Genomic DNA, 16,321 nt, shown 5'->3' with positions numbered 1-16,321 from the left:
GAAGGCACAGCAAGAAAAAAAAAAAAAAATAAAATATTGGTTTTAGATGCGGCCCGGACAGGACTTTTTTTTTTTTTATGGTGAGGGTGCAGGGTGAGTTTTTTTTGTTGTTCGCCCTTTTCTTATTTGGTGTTGGGGGGGGGCCGCCCTTGGGGGCCCCCCCCCTCCCCCCCCCCGGCGGGGGGGCTTTTTGGGCCTTGTGTCACGGCCTTAGTTATTGACTAAGCCAACCGTGCCGGCACTTAGCACTTTCTTGCACTAAGTCAGCCTAAAACCCAGCTAGAGAGAGTAGAAGAAAGCTTAGAGCTCAAAGAGAACCTTGAGAGAACTTGTATTGCTCACTTGTTTGATGCTTTGTACAAATGAGTCCCTCCCCTATTTATAGGTGAGGTAGGATACAATGAATGGTTGTGATTTGTACAAGTGTCTAGAATCTAATGGTTAGGAATATTCTAGTGGGTCTAGATATTTCTAGGGATATTTCTAGAGACAAGATACTTTATGGATGTAGATTCATCTAGAATCTCCCTCCCTTCTAGAATGTGGGCTAAGTGTAGCCCATTAGTGTTATTTCTAAGTTGGGCTAGCCCATGTGTGGCCCATGAATATTATACCATTGGGCCTATGATAAATTGGGCTGTGTCATTCTCCCCCACCTATTCCGTCGACGTCCTCGTCGTGTTTTCATCGTGGAACCTCCTTATATGTTCTTGGAACTGCCACAATGCGTTTTCTGGTTCCCAACTTGCTTCGCTCTCAGGCAATCCCTTCCACTTCACCAAATACTCTCGACTCGGAGGCACCCCACGTTTGCGCATTACTCGATCCGCCATTATATGTTCCGCCTCCTTGTCATAGGATGTTGTTATGCTTGTAGGTGCCCTTGTAGAAGTCCCACGACTAGGATCCTCCGCATCTCCTTGGTAAGGCTTCAACATACTTGCATGGAAGACAGGATGGATCTTGAGCTTTGGTGGGAGGTCTAGTTGGTAGGAAACCTTACCCACTTTCTTCACGATTTTGAACGGCCCTTCATACCGACGGACCAGTCCTTTGTGCACCTTTCGCAAGGACTTGAATTGTTGGGGTAGTAACTTCACCATGACCATGTCCCCTATTGCGAAGTTTGCAGGTCGTCTATCTATGTCGGCCCACTTCTTCATCTTCTTCGTGGCTTTGTCTAAGTAGGACTTAGCCACATCCAACCTTTCTCGCCACTCCTTGGCGAACTTGTAAGCTGAGGGGCTCTTTCCCGTATAACCCGTCACTATAGTGTGTGGTGTTAACGGTTGTTGCCCCGTGGCAATCTCAAATGGGCTTTGGTTGGTGGCCTCGCTTCTTTGGAGATTGTATGAAAACTGAGCCACATCAAGCAACTTGGCCCAATCTCGCTGGTTGGCACTCACAAAGTGCCTCAAGTATAACTCCAGTAAGTTGTTGACACGTTCAGTCTGTCCATCCGTTTGGGGATGGAAACTTGTCGAGTATCGCAATGATGTGCCCAACAACTTGAACAATTCCGCCCAAAACCTCCCCGTGAAGCGAGGATCACGATCGCTGATGATTGATTGTGGCACCCCCCAATACTTGACCACATTCTTTAGGAATAGCCTAGCTGCTTCTTCCGTTGTGCAATCCCTGGGTGCTGCCACAAACGTGCCATATTTGGATAGCCGATCTACCACCACCATGATTGACCCACATCCTTCGGACTTAGGAAGAGCGCTGATGAAGTCCATAGAGACACTCTCCCAAGCACGACTTGGTGTAGGCAATGGTTCCAACAAACCCCGTGGTGGATGTTGTTCCACCTTGTCTTGTTGGCACACAAGACAAGTCCTTACATAAGCCTCAACATCATCCCTCATCTGAGGCCAATAGTAAGTCTGCTTCCAACAATGCACGAGTGCGTCTTTGCCCTGGATGACCAGCCCACTTGGTGTCGTGGCATTCACGAATAAGGTTCTTCCTCAGGTTGTTCCACTTAGGAACAAAGATCCTCTTCTTCTTGGCATAGAGAACACCATCCTCTTCCCAAAACCGCCTTGTTTTGCCTTCCTTGGCTAGAGTGAGCAAGCCCTTAGCCATTGGGTCATGCTCGTATCCTCCCTTGATAAGGCTCAACAATTCTCCTTCCGGTTGGCTAAGAGATGCCAACTCCGCCTTTCGACTTAGTGCGTCGGCCACCTCGTTTGCTTTCCCGGGTTTATACTCAAAGGTGAAGTCAAATTCCGCTAGGAAATCTTGCCACCTAGCTTGCTTCGGACTCAACTTCTTTTGGGTTTGGAAGTAACTCGTAGCCACATTATCCGTCTTTACCACGAACCTCGATCCCAACAAATAGTGTCGCCATGTCCTTAGACAATGCACCACAGCGGTCATCTCCTTCTCGTGCACCGTATAGCGCCGCTCAGTCTCGTTGAGCTTGCGACTCTCATATGCAATAGGGTGTCTTTCTTGCATTAACACCCCTCCAATTGCAAAGTCGGACGCATCCGTATGTACCTCGAACGGTTTGCCATAGTCCGGCAATGCAAGCACCGGTTCTTCCATTACCGCCTTCTTTAAATCATCAAAGGCGTCTTGACAAGCGTCGGACCACTCCCACGCCTTGTTCTTCTTTAGTAGATCTGTGAGTGGAGCTGCCCTCTTGGAGTATCCTGCAATGAACCTTCGGTAGTAGTTTATAAGGCCTAGAAAAGACCTCAACTCACCAACCTTAGTAGGTGCCTCCCATTCCCGAATTGCTTTCACCTTGCTCCCGTCCATTCTCAACATTCCGCCCCCTACTTTATGACCTAGGAACATCACCTCTTCTTGTGCGAATTCGCACTTCTCTTTCTTCACATATAGTTGGTTCTCCTTTAGGGTTTGAAGAACCAACCTTAGATGTTGTGCATGTTCCTCCAATGTGTTACTATAGATGACGATGTCATCCAAGTACACGACCACGAACTTGTCAAGGTAAGGGTGAAATATCTTGTTCATGAGAGTGCAAAATGTGGCTGGTGCATTGGTGAGGCCAAAGGGCATTACTAAGAACTCGTATGCCCCATATCGCGTCACGCAAGTAGTCTTCGGTTCGTCACCCTCCGCGATGCGGACTTGGTAATACCCGGACCGCAAGTCTAGCTTGGTGAAGTATCTTGCACCGCCAAGCCTATCAAAGAGATCATCAATCAAAGGAATGGGATATTTGTTTTTGATAGTTACCTTGTTGAGTGCCCTGTAGTCGATGCATAGCCTTAACGACCCGTCATGCTTTCGTTGGAACAACACTGGTGCGCCATATGGTGCCTTCGACGGTCGGATGTAGCCTGCATCCAATAGCTCCTTGAGTTGCTTCCTTAGTTCCTCCAACTCCGGCGGGGACATCCTATATGGTGCCATTGCTGGTGGTTTGGCACCCGGCTCCAACTCAATTGCATGATCCACCTCCCTCATTGGTGGTAGTCTTTTGGGTAGCTCCGGGGGCATCACGTCCTTGAACTCCTCTAGAGTTCTCTGGATCTCCTTCGGTAATGCCGTCTTGGAGACATCCTCCTTGTCTTCTAAGAGTGCCGTCAAATATGTGACCTGCCCCTTTTTGACTCCCTTCTCCAGCTGCATGGCCGAAAGAAGTTTCGGCCCCTCCTTAGTCCCTTGTACCGTCGGGACCATACATGGTGCTCCTTCCTCCATGATGCACACCTTGCTTATGAATGGCATGGGTACGGCCTTAACCCGTCTCATGAATTCCATGCCAAGCACCAATTCGAAGTCATCCATTGTCACAACTGACAAATCCACGGAGCCTTTCCATGCTCCAATCGTCATCTCGACTCCCTTGGCAACTCCCTCAATAGGGCGTGCCTTCGAGTTGACTGCTTTAAGGCTCCCTCTTTCCTTGCTCGTTTTGAGCCCCAAACGCTTTGCCTCCTCCGTTGAGACAAAGTTGTGTGTTGCCCCCGTATCAACCATGGCCCTTGCCATTTTGCCGTTGATACGCACATCTACGTACATCAACCCCTTTGTTGATGTAGGGGCTTTGTCTTCCTTGGCCTTGATAGCACCAAGCCGCTGCAATGATCCCATGTGCACCTCCTCTTCACCCGTGTCTTCAAGGAGTGCACTTAGGGCCTTCCGTTTTGGGCAATCCCTAGCCCAATGTGGTCCATCACAAAGGAAGCACTTGTCTTTGGGCTGGAATTTCTTCTTCTTTTCTTGCTTGCCACCCTCCTTGTTCGAAGAGAACTTGTTTGTGCCTTCCCTTGTGTGGTCGGTCTTTGACCCCTTCTCTCCCCCACCTTTGCCATTATTGCTCTTCTTGGCCTTAGACTCGTCCCTTCGAAACTCTATTAAGGACTCCGCCGCCGCTATAGCCGTAGCAAGATCTTGTACACCTCGACGTTGTAGCTCTTGCGAGGCCCAATTTTGGAGCCCATCCATGAAGTCGAAGAGAAGTTCCTCTTCGGTCATACTCGGGACCTCCAACATGAGTGTTGAGAACTCCTTCACGTAGTCTCGAATCGACCCCGTGTGCTTTAGCCTCTTGATGTTCTTTCGGGCCAAGAATGCAGCATTCTCCGGATAAAATTGTTTCTTAAGCTCTTTCTTAAAGTCTTCCCATGTGTCTATGGTGCACGTACCTCTTTGCATGTCGTTGTACCTTCGTCTCCACCATAGAGCTGCGGTTTCGGTGAGGTAGAGTTGCACGGTCTTGATCTTGGTAGACTCGTCCTCCATCGACGTAGCCTCGAAATACCGCTCCATGTGCCATAGGAAGTTGTCAACCTCCCGAGCATCTCTTGTTCCCTCGAATGCCTTAGGCTTTGGCACTTCCACCCTTGGTGCCTCACGCCACACATTCCCTCCAATCGTGGTTCTCCTGCACGTTGCTACCTCTCTACTCAACTCATGCACACGAGCTTCCACCGCGGCGATCCTTTCCACCACTTGGGTTTGAAGAGCATCAAGCTGTTGTTGTTGTTTGTGCTCCATGGTGTTGAGAGCACCCAATAGGAACTCCTTGAGCTCGTCCATCCGGCCATCGAGCTCATCGGTCCTTTGCTCCCCAACGTCAAGGCGTTCCCTTGCCTCGGCCATCGCCAACTCCACCCGCGTTAGACGTGGCTCCATAGTTGCACTAACTTCAACAGACTTCTCCTTGCCCTTGCGCCTATCCTTGGTGGTGTGGGTCTCCCTCCCACGGTTTAGCTCCTCTTGTGCACCATTGAACGTCTCGGACTCGCTTGTCATCGTGTTTTCCCACACGCTTGACACACCCAACCGAAGCTCTGATACCACAAATGTCACGGCCTTAGTTATTGACTAAGCCAACCGTGCCGGCACTTAGCACTTTCTTGCACTAAGTCAGCCTAAAACCCAGCTAGAGAGAGTAGAAGAAAGCTTAGAGCTCAAAGAGAACCTTGAGAGAACTTGTATTGCTCACTTGTTTGATGCTTTGTACAAATGAGTCCCTCCCCTATTTATAGGTGAGGTAGGATACAATGAATGGTTGTGATTTGTACAAGTGTCTAGAATCTAATGGTTAGGAATATTCTAGTGGGTCTAGATATTTCTAGGGATATTTCTAGAGACAAGATACTTTATGGATGTAGATTCATCTAGAATCTCCCTCCCTTCTAGAATGTGGGCTAAGTGTAGCCCATTAGTGTTATTTCTAAGTTGGGCTAGCCCATGTGTGGCCCATGAATATTATACCATTGGGCCTATGATAAATTGTGTTTGTTCCCCCGGGGTTTTTTTTTTTTTTTTTTTGTGTGGTTTTTTTTTTGGGGGGGGGCCCCCCCCTGTTTGCCCCGCCAAAAAAAAAAAAAAAAAACATATAAAAGTGTACATTTTTTGACTTTTTTTCAAAATATTAACTTCTCCATTCTTAATTTTAAAATTAAGTTGACCATTTTACTTAGGAAATGAAGGAAAATATATTTCCCAAATATAAGTTTTGATTTTTATTTAATTTTTTTTTTAAATTTACAGAAAAGTTTCGATGATATTATCCACGTAGATTCCTTTTTTTTATTTTTATAATTATTGAAGAGATTCATTTTGAGCCCTTACGTGATCAAAATGGAATTGGAATTGCATACTTTGTGTTACACCTCAAATCATCCCTTTCGTCATGGACACCGAGTAGTGATTTGGTCTGGTTTTATTGTGCTCACCGTTATGCAAGCAAGAGATGTTCTTTCATAAATTAGTACACCTAAAAAATCTTTACTTTCATCTCCAAATTATCATCTTCAATGAAGATTTTAGGCTGGGAAAATCCAAGATGTGGTTGGTTTCATAGTTTTGGCGTTCTAATGAAGTGGTTGTAAATCCAATTTGAAAAATTGCTCACAGATTTGCCCTCCTTACATTATCCTATAGAATGCTATCAAAAGACCTGCATTTTTAATCTACTATTACATCGGGCTGAGACGAATCACTGTCCGAGGTAAAAAAGTGAAGATTCCTTACAACTATCTCTCACTAGTAGCTACAGGTAATGGCATAACAATTAAAGATTTAGGGTCAACATTCACACTCATGGAGAAAAGAGTGTTCGATTTGGTTGGAACAGAGTTTGGGAACTGTTGCTCCAAAATCTGCCAGCTCCAGTTCAACCAAGAAGCCTATCGAACCTGGGACCTGTGGATCAAAGAAAATTCGTGAGAGCGGCCGCTTCTTTCAAAGGGAAGCTACCTCCGATGGTAAAGTCAGATTCTAGATGACACAAATTCTCGTAGAGGGGAGTGAATGCCCAAAGAGGTGAAGTTCTCTCGGATAAGTGCTAGAGTTAATGTAGGTTTAACTTGGCTTAGTTTGACTTACTTGATGAACGCATCTTCTTATACCAGAAGAATATATCATAGAGAAGATGGTTGATAGCTGTTGGATGGCTTGATCCGACTCACAATGGGAGAACCAAGACGAAGGTGGCTTGCTTGTGCGCTAAGCAATTGGATTCAGACACTCCTTAAGGACTTGAAAATATTTTTGTCATAATTTGACTTCAGATGTGACACATTTAGCTCTGATCCATTGACAAAACGGTTGGAAGCAATTCTCAAATGATTTTGGCATGTTGACTTATCCTTCGATAAGCGCAGTTCATTAAGTGCATAAGTACAACACATTAAATGTTGAATTTAATGTCTCAGCATGCGTAAACTATATAAAGAGAGCTTCTTATCTGAGTACGGTCTTGCCGACGAATGGTGCCAGGAAATGCATGAGTGATGTGTCAGGAAAATATATGCCTCCAAGTGGCTTGTCCAGTAACCCCTTTCTGAGGAGTGCCGAAATATTAGTTCGAAGCCAACAGACTAGTCGGAAATCGGGATTCTGAGGAGAGGTAAGGGGCCAGTCCAAAAACTAAATTCTGAAGAGAGCCAAGAGGCTCAACAGAGGATTAAGCCGAACCGGATTGACCATAGTTCATACGATTCACACCGATTCGAAAGTCTCAAAACTGGTTTGATATAAGAAGAACCAAGTGAAGAACTATAAGATAGATCTCAACACGGAGTTGCTCACTAGGTTGCAACCTTGTTTTGATATTTCGCAAGCAAAGTATGTAACATTACCGAAACTGATTTTCCACTTCAAGGGAGGAGCAAAGGTAGCTCTGACGTTGGAGAATTATTACTTGCTTTTTGGGGAAACAGATGCTCTGTGTATGACTTTGTTAACAAATAATATCGTAGGACCCAAAATATTGGGTGGTCTAGCGATTATTCTGGGGAAATTTTTATGTGAAGTATGACTTGAAGAACCAGAGATTAGGGTTTCGGCAGCAGAGTTTGGCGGGTGATATGTGAACATAGTATATCGTTGTTTAGTATTTATTGCCAAAACATTGTTGTCAACGTTTCTAACTTTTGTTGATTCTCATAGGAGAGCTTTTGAAAATTTAAAAAAACTAATTAAATGAAGTCTAGTAGAAGTCAAAATTTATATATTCCGTTACCTCATGGGAAAAATAGTCTTTTCAAATTCAAAGTAAATAGTGGGTAACTTGATATTTTGAAAAAAGTCAAAAAGAGAGAGTTTAATATATTTCCCAATTCCCACTTAAGAAGGCAACCAAGAATTTAAGGCCAAACTTAAGTAGGCATTATGACATACCTCAAAAAAGCGAATAAGAAAAGAAGAGATTTTGAAGTGTTTTTCTGTTTTGGAAGTTCTCTACAAAAAACTTGTTTCGAACAGGTAGAATGGATGCAATTTTCAGTTATTATTCTTTTCTCTTAATATTTTACCAAAAAACAGAAAATTCTGTTCTCTTAATAGTACCATGGATCATATTTATGATTACCCAAAAAGAACTAAAATCTACCGCCTTGTTCCCCAACCACAATTTTCAGATGAGAAATAATAACAACATTACCAACTTTTGAAGGTTGCCACAATGGTTACATTGTTTTTAGATGGACAAGGAAAAGAGAACTGGTGGGGAAGACCACCATTACAGTCTCCATATGGGTATCAGCAGTAGTAACTACAGAAATACCATTGCTTAGCCATATGTGTAAAACTAATCGATGTACATCAATAATCAATTAGACCCAAAACGGTTTATATGTTTTCAGATCAGTAAGAACTCCTACAACAGAACCACATGCAGCAACTACAGTGATAGAGAGACAAGAAACATTGAGTATCTGGAGTCCAAGCCATTTACTTGTCCATCTTCCAATCTTCTTCTCTGCAATAAACATCTCAATTGGGAAGTAAACTGTCAATGGCCAGAACCCAAGAGCTCCAAGTATTCCCACAACATCATTGAAGAATGGTAGAAGCATGGAAATGACTGTTGTCAATGTCACAAAGATTGTCCTCCATACTAATCTGAACAGGTTAAGCTGGTAGTTGATACCACAGAAAGGAATGGCTATGGTATATTCATTTCCCACGAAATCACTACTTGGCCATTTCTTTGCACTCCATTTCTCCACAAATGCAAACAGAGGTTGACAAAAAACCTGCAAAATTAATGTTTAGTGGTGTGATTTGCTGTGTTCGACAGATTGAAGGCTTATAGGGACTATAGGTAATCACCTGGTATGCCCCAATCAGATGAACCACAATTGCAACATTGGCAATATCAAGAATCCAATAAGCACTGAAGTATCCAAAGCCTGTAAGAAGATTTCCTGGTGCCTGATCTCCAAATGCTGCATAGCCCATGCATCCACAGAGCATGTAGAATATAGTGGTGACAGCAATACCCAGAGATGTAGCTTTTCTCATGGTTTTATGTTCTGCTGGGGGAGCTTTTAGTGTATCCTGAGATCAAAATATGAAATTTAGTAAAACTGTGATGTTTTCATTTGGAGAGTTCCTTAATAAGCGTTATGGATCTGGGTTTGGTTCCAATTGATTCTCCATTAATGGGTACTTACCTGAATCTCAATGAGAATAACAGAGAAAGAATAAGCAAAGGCAACAGCTCCAAGAGCTTGAACACTTCGCCACATCTTTTTCATGGGTGTTATATCAGCTCCTATGCTAACACCAGTTAAGCTCCCTCTGAAGTTCCCATTCTCTGCAAATTGGGTTTCATTCATATATAATTAATCTCTGGTGGAATACATATTAATTCATGCATGGCAGTTAGTGTATAGGTAGGGGTAGTAGCTAAGCACCAGCAGCTTTGGTAATGCCAAGACCAAGGCCGATTGAAGAGTAGGTGAAAGACATGACAGCAGCAACTATAGAGAGCCACCAAAGTTGATCAAAATCTGGGATTTGAGAAAGGAAAACCTCTATGATTCCAAATCCAACCATGTACCAGTTGGTTGACATTTTACATGGATCTTCCCCTTTACTCTTGTGAATACAGCTTGTCTTTTTAATTGCCCTGTGATTGAAATATGGAAAAAAATTTGATAGCATTTAAGGTGAAATATAAAAACTAATTATCTTTAATTATAACTCACATCATGCTTATTGAGGCAGCAATTGTATAACCTATAGCAACCCCAAACAGATTCAAATATTGAATTGTTCCACAAATTGCCACTCTTCTTCCCCCTGTAGTAAAGAATTTTTAAAATTAAAACAAACAAGTTCTTCTGAAAAAAGTAAGTTTCTAAGTCTGGGTTGAAAAGTTTACCTAAGTTGGCTTTGACAGCATCCATATAAGTGTAATTTCTTTTTCCCGTAGATGGATCTCCACACCTGTAACACTGAGATAGAAGGTTGGAAGTAAAGAGAGTGACCATAGCGAAGAGCACCATCACAATAGGTCCGGCCACCCAACCAAGCTGCGCCACCGCCCAAGCTAAGGATAAGACACCTGATCCAATCACAGCTGTGATTATATGTGATGTCGCAGTCCATACAGTGCCTGCACCCATCAACCAGCACCACCACAAACAAACAAACCAAAGGGTCATCATCATTCATCATACATCTAAGATAAAAACACCCTTACGTAGATATCTTTCTGGGAGTTGCAGGTCCCACTTGTGTTTGCCATCAACTGAAGCAAACTGTTCAGATATGTGTAATGTGCCTATTGGGGTTCAATTTGGTGTATGGTGCAAGGTTCAGCTAACCAGTATGAGATAGGTTAATGAGCTTGATCAACAAGCTATGAATCTAATGGGGCTCAATTTAGTGCATGAGTGCTAGATTTTGCCAGCTTAAGCTGGTAGTTGCAGGTACCTAACAGGAGATTTGGTATTCCATGTTTAGAGGATGATTTTGAGTATTACCAGTTCGCTTCGGGCGCCCATCATCATCGAAGCATTTGGAATAAGGAGGCTGAGGGACGATCATGGCTTCGGTGTCTTCTCCGCTAGGCTTGGATTTTGGTAGAGTTTCTATCTGCAGGTATTGCCTTCTGTCTCGGCCTTCTTCCAACTATTGTAAAAGAATGAATCAGAACAAGTAGCAATACAAACGAGGAAGTGTAAAGAAAGACTTGAACTATCTTACCACGCCATGGTGCAATCTACTTGGAAGTGTTCGACTTCTGGAAATCATGATTTCAACTAGAAAGAAAAGAAGCCTGAGAAAAAGAAAACGAAGTAAGAGCAGCAGTTGTAGAAGAAGAAAAGCTCTCAAAAGCTGATGTAAATGGAATGGATATAAGATGAGATTTTATAAGGGAGGAAAGTGGGGCAGGGAAGGGAGAGACACCAGGAGAATTGAGACAGCACTGCATGTCTATAATTGTTAAATGACAAAAATATCCTTTAATTTATAAGCAATTGAGAATGTTAACATGCAAGAGTTGGAGGGTGAATCAGGTATTAATTTACAAGGTCTTTGCATTTTGAGTAGATCGATCTCCCCAGTGGATATCCTTCTTGAGTTCTTTCATGGTAGGCAGTTCTTCTGGGACTTCCCAGAAAAGAAAGAAAAAGGAAGAAATGCTTGCTGACTCTTCAACCACAATCTACAGGGACAACCCAAAAGTAGAAAGCAATGACCACCTCAAAGCCACCTCTCTCTCTCCATCCATAAGACTATTTTACTGTTCTTGAGGTTCTCAGGGATGAAATAGGACAGGTGGCAGGTGGGTATAGTGGAGGTTGGGATTAATTTGAGCCTCATAAACTCATCGCTCCATGAAACTGGAAATGATTTGGGATTTCTGGAACTCTCTAATATTAATCAAACTTATGAGCCAATTAAAAGCTCGATTAAGCTCCCCAAGTTAAGATGATGGGGAGTAATGCTCTTGATGTGATATCACCAATAATATTTAATCATTCATATCCCAACTAAATTAAATGAAGCCATGGAAAGACAAGAAAAGAAAAGTAACACTGACCACACCACATTAATATCTTATATTATTATGTGGGATCAGTCATGCTCTTTGTATGTTTTTACTCATTGTTTTGAACATTTCAAGCTTTGTGATCACCAGTTCTTTTAAATCTGATTGAAGTCACTCTTGCATATCATTATCTAACAAGTTCTCCAATGTACATGATCGCTGCCACTTAAAATACATCTGTCATAATGAAATTATAGAAAACCCTCAAAAGAAAAAAACCAATAGTAAAAAAACATGAATCTCATCTAGATTCCCAACCTAATAGCTTGTCCTTATCAAGATTCTATGGCACTTATAAAGACATCATTTCAATTTAGAATCTGGTAAAGGATGATTGATTCAAGGAAAGGAGACACTAACCCCCTAAAATACTCTAAAAACGTCTTTACTCATTGTTTATCCTGTGACAATTTTAGGGTTGTCACCGGCATGGTGGGAGATCTCGCTCTCGAGCGAGATCTCGCCACTCAGAAATACCGAGATCTCGACCGAGATGGCGAGATCTCGGTCGAGATATGCCAGAAAATTGGCGGTAGTCTCGGTAGCCATCTCGGTGAGTTTTAGGGCTCTGGTTGGGCTGAAACTTGGTATTTAGCCTATTTAAGGCATTTTGAACACATTGGTGGCCTTAGATTTGTGAGAAAATAACCCTAACTATGTCTCCTACGTCGACCCTATGTGTAAAACCGAAATTCTGTGTAATGCAAAGTTAGAGTCTTAGAGAATAGAGATTATAGATATAGAGTTAGAGTCTTAGAGAGTTAGAGACAACATGTAATGTAATTATGTAAAGATATCAAGTAATTCAAGACTTCAAGTTAATGAGTTATCATTTATCAACCATCAAGTATCAAATACAAATATATAATAACATTACACATCAAGTATTCAAGAATCTAGTCAACAAGTGATCAAAGTTCAAATTTCAAACTATCAAAGATTCAAAGTAATTAACTGTTAAACACTTAAATGTCTTCAAAATTTTACAACCATAACTCCATAAGAATTAAGAAGATTACAACTTACAACTTACAAGTTACAAGACTAAGAGTATCACTCAACATTCCGCATCAATTGATTCCCGAACGGTGGCCACATATGACTCCCAAGTCAATTGATCACCTGAAGTATGTCACATATCGGTTTATATGATCATTATATGTTTGCATGTCAGAATACTAGAGGAATAGCAGTCTGGGATAACCGTCAATCGTGGGTGGGTGAAAGAGCCATTGTTGTTGTTGTTGTTCATATAGTTGTTAAGTATTTGGGTACGGGTTTCTAAACCACTCATTTAACAACCCACCTTCACTCCCATATGCATACTCTCCAGGTGAAGGGTCTTGAGGAATAGTATGACCTCCATAAGAAGAATACCCACTGTAATCTGACCCGGTGCTGTGATCTCCGTATTGGTACCCCGATGACAGGCTTTGCTGTTGTGAATCACTCTGATCTAGGCTCATGCTTCCCATGTTCAATTCAAGATCATGCATGCTCGCATCATCATTCGGTTGCCCCTGCCCTTGCTTTGATCTGCTCTTCCGACTCCTACTATAAGTCCGAGAGATAGGGGAACTGTGGCTCACATGTGTCGGATGACTTGGACCTGGTGGAGGTGAGTCAGGTGACTCCCTTTGTTGACGCCCGACTTCCACCGAAACACGACCAGCTTGATCGCCTCCATGACTCGAACTCGATGTCCGATTTGGGCCACTTGGCCGTCTGGTATGAGTGGTATCATCGGCATCATCATCTGAATCCCCACTACTAGTTGTCACCTCAGTTGTTTGAAGTCGACCAGGTGGCTCCACAAATGGTACAGCTGATCCTTCTGATGCCGCTACAGCAGCCTGACCCTCATCAGAAGATAGGTGCTCAGCCACAGCATCTGGGCCCACAGCAGCAGCAATGGTAGGATCAGGCTGCCCTTCTGGCCCATCCAGCATTGGCCCACCTCGATCCCTAACCCACTGATATATGACATCATCTTCCTCATCTTCTGCGGGGGGCTCGTGGAATATATCAGTCAACTCAATCGGTTCACGATTGTCGTCATCTATATTATCTTGTATGTGCCCTACTCTCAATCTCATGTTGTAATGCACATACACCAAGTTCTCGAGCCTCTTACTCCCCAACTGCTCCGTACCTTACTATGGATGAGCGAGAAGGTGCTCCAGTTCCTCTCGCAACCAGAGGATGAGCAAGTCTGTGAGAGTACTTTAATTGCTATGTCCCTGAGATTTGGCGCACTAATTCCATATAGAAACCACCAGTTAGCTGCATAACCAAAAATAAGAATGCATTAGGCAAGCAAATCTTTATATTTATATAACTTATCAGTTATCATTTATAAAGTTATAGACTTATAGTCTATAGACTTATAGACTTAATGACTTATAGAGTAGTGAACTATTTACCAGGATCAGTTTTTTTCCTAGTTGCAACTGCAGAAGGCTTTCCAAAACTCCCGAGAGGCATCCCCTGAACTCCCCGATCTCGTACACCAATTCTTCAATTATTGTATTATACTATTATGTATATGCTTAATGGCTAATGCACTAATGCAAGAAGTTGAAGAAACAATTGAATAAGTTCTCACTTCTCCATTAATTGTCCCTTGCATGATGGGATTTGACACAAGCTTTTCCACCACCTCTTGCACCGCAGTCATCAACTTTACATCAAGCCCCAGATCATTCTTGTAATGGTACTTTGGGTTGAGGTAGTAAGCTTGCATTGTGGAAATAAAAAATTTGGTTAATGACTTAGTGATTTGGTTGTTTACTAACTTACTTGTTTATAAATTATAAGTTATAAGTTATAAGAAATAAAGAATTTAAATTAAAGTATACAACAAAAACTTAAAGACTTAAAAGTGACTCACCAGCCAAGTGCAAAGGATGCATCAAGTGCATCTCCCATCTATTATCGATGATCCTCTCGTAGGATTTGAAGGTGCTAGGGGCAGCAGCTCTAACCAACTCTTTCATTTGCTGGAGGGCAGCATATATGTGGGGCATTGTGGGCTTCTTCTCCGAATCCACCATCCTTAAAACAAACACAATAGGCTCTATAATGCCCAGTGTCCTATTCAGCTGCCTCCAAAAGGAATCATCAGCAATGGTTTGTTGGGCTACTACTGCATCAGGATGGCTAGATCCACGCCAACCAAACCACTCCTCACTTGCAAACATGTGCCGAAGACCCACCACTTTCTTCTGGAAGCTTTTCAGAGCTACATAGTTGGTGGCGAATCTAGTCAATCCAGGTCTGACTAGATCACCCTTACAGTGGTTCCTCATCATCTTCAGCACATAACCATGGTTATAAATAAAATTACTTACCCTTCTAGCCCTCTCAACCACAGTACTGATTGACTTTCTTTTCCCCAAGTCCTTCAACATAAGATCAATTGAATGAGCAGCACATGGTGTCCAAAAGAGGTGGATCCTGCTGCTCTTCTTCCTCATCAACATTTCACCAGCTTTTTTGAAGTTTGCACCATTATCTGTGACAATTTGGACAACATTCTTTGGCCCTACCTCGAGTACCACCTCCCTAAGAAGCTTGTAAAGGTAGTCAGCATCTTTGATCTTATCTGAGGCATCCACTGACTTGAGGAAGGATGTCTTTCCATTGCAGCTCACCATGAAATTAATGATGGACTGTCTAGTAGGACCAGTCCATCCATCAGCCATCACAGTAACACCATATGTACTCCATTGTTCTTTTAATGATTCAATGTATTCATCCACCTCCCCGCTTTACCTTGGGTAAATATTTATTCATTACTTCCCAAGTCGTTGGGCCTTTAACCCCTACACCGCCCTAGCTAACATCGCATTGATCATCCCCTCGATAGTATGGTGTTTTGGCTACATTGGGTGCAATGTTGTTATAGAGCATGAATTTGCTGATTGATAACTTAGCTTCCTCCTCCCTACTGCCTTCTCTACCTCCAGCAAACATATAGGGAATGCTTCTTTGATAGATGTCTTGTTGGTTGAAGAGGGAGGGGTCTTGGTCAAATGTGGAATCATAATGTGTAGTCTTCCTCCTCCTCCTTTCGGTCCTCTTAGTCTCAGTTCCCTGAAAACAATTTTTAAGTGGCATGGATGCCCCTGACCCGGAACCACCTGCTCCCCTTGTTTGTTCATATTGCCTCACACTATCGGCATGTAAGGACCAGTCTCGCTAGCTTCCATTGCAGCCTTCATCTGTCTCCATTCAGCTCGTGACTCAACACCCATAACCCTCCTCCTCTCTTCATCATCGCTTGATTCCTCATCAACATCAAGAGTAGGTCTAGATAGCACTATATCCTCAAATTCCCTTTGCTTTTGTGCCATTTCTTCCTTTTTTTTGTTTCCCTCCCCTTAAAGTTGCTGCAATTGTTTTTTGGACTTCATAAGGAACCCTGGGACACTTGGCAACATTTTTATAACCACCAGCCAAATGTTGCTTTAATCTGGTTGAACCACCAGAATTCAAAGTCTTGAGGCAATACTTGCATCGGGATTTCTTCTTGTCGGC

General features: G+C 42.9%; 3 protein-coding genes and 1 pseudogene across 3 annotated transcripts; 1 reads left to right on the top strand and 3 right to left on the bottom strand.

Annotated features, from left to right (window-relative positions):
• Positions 1-1,857: 1,857 nt before the first annotated feature.
• LOC148998661 (uncharacterized) lies at positions 1,858-5,238 on the bottom strand. Its single transcript, XM_089141799.1, has one exon. It carries the CDS (start codon positions 5,236-5,238, stop codon positions 1,858-1,860), a length of 3,381 nt encoding a protein of 1,126 aa, XP_088997925.1.
• A 1,039-nt stretch (positions 5,239-6,277) lies between these two features.
• On the top strand, positions 6,278-7,808 carry LOC148998660 (putative aspartyl protease At4g16563; annotated as a pseudogene).
• Positions 7,809-8,355: 547 nt separating this feature from the next.
• On the bottom strand, positions 8,356-11,064 carry LOC148998659 (amino acid permease 4-like). The gene is made up of 8 exons (XM_089141796.1): positions 10,933-11,064; positions 10,710-10,857; positions 10,106-10,339; positions 9,930-10,023; positions 9,636-9,850; positions 9,393-9,535; positions 9,049-9,276; positions 8,356-8,972 (listed from the first exon to the last, which is right to left on the bottom strand). The coding sequence occupies exons 1-8, from the start codon at positions 10,978-10,980 to the stop codon at positions 8,550-8,552; spliced, it is 1,533 nt and encodes a 510-aa protein (XP_088997922.1). The 5' UTR covers positions 10,981-11,064; the 3' UTR covers positions 8,356-8,549.
• A 190-nt stretch (positions 11,065-11,254) lies between these two features.
• Positions 11,255-15,537, bottom strand: LOC148998658 (uncharacterized). The gene is made up of 3 exons (XM_089141797.1): positions 14,673-15,537; positions 14,388-14,518; positions 11,255-11,395 (listed from the first exon to the last, which is right to left on the bottom strand). Exons 1-3 carry the CDS (start codon positions 15,484-15,486, stop codon positions 11,255-11,257), a joined length of 1,086 nt encoding a protein of 361 aa, XP_088997923.1. The 5' UTR covers positions 15,487-15,537.
• Positions 15,538-16,321: the final 784 nt, after the last annotated feature.

Source organism: Hakea prostrata, unplaced genomic scaffold, assembly GCF_041222555.1.
Source record: "Hakea prostrata isolate BN-2017 unplaced genomic scaffold, UWA_Hpros_2 contig_199, whole genome shotgun sequence".
NCBI classification, from domain to species: Eukaryota; Viridiplantae; Streptophyta; class Magnoliopsida; order Proteales; family Proteaceae; genus Hakea; species Hakea prostrata.
This window is presented reverse-complemented; position numbering and strand designations above follow the sequence as displayed.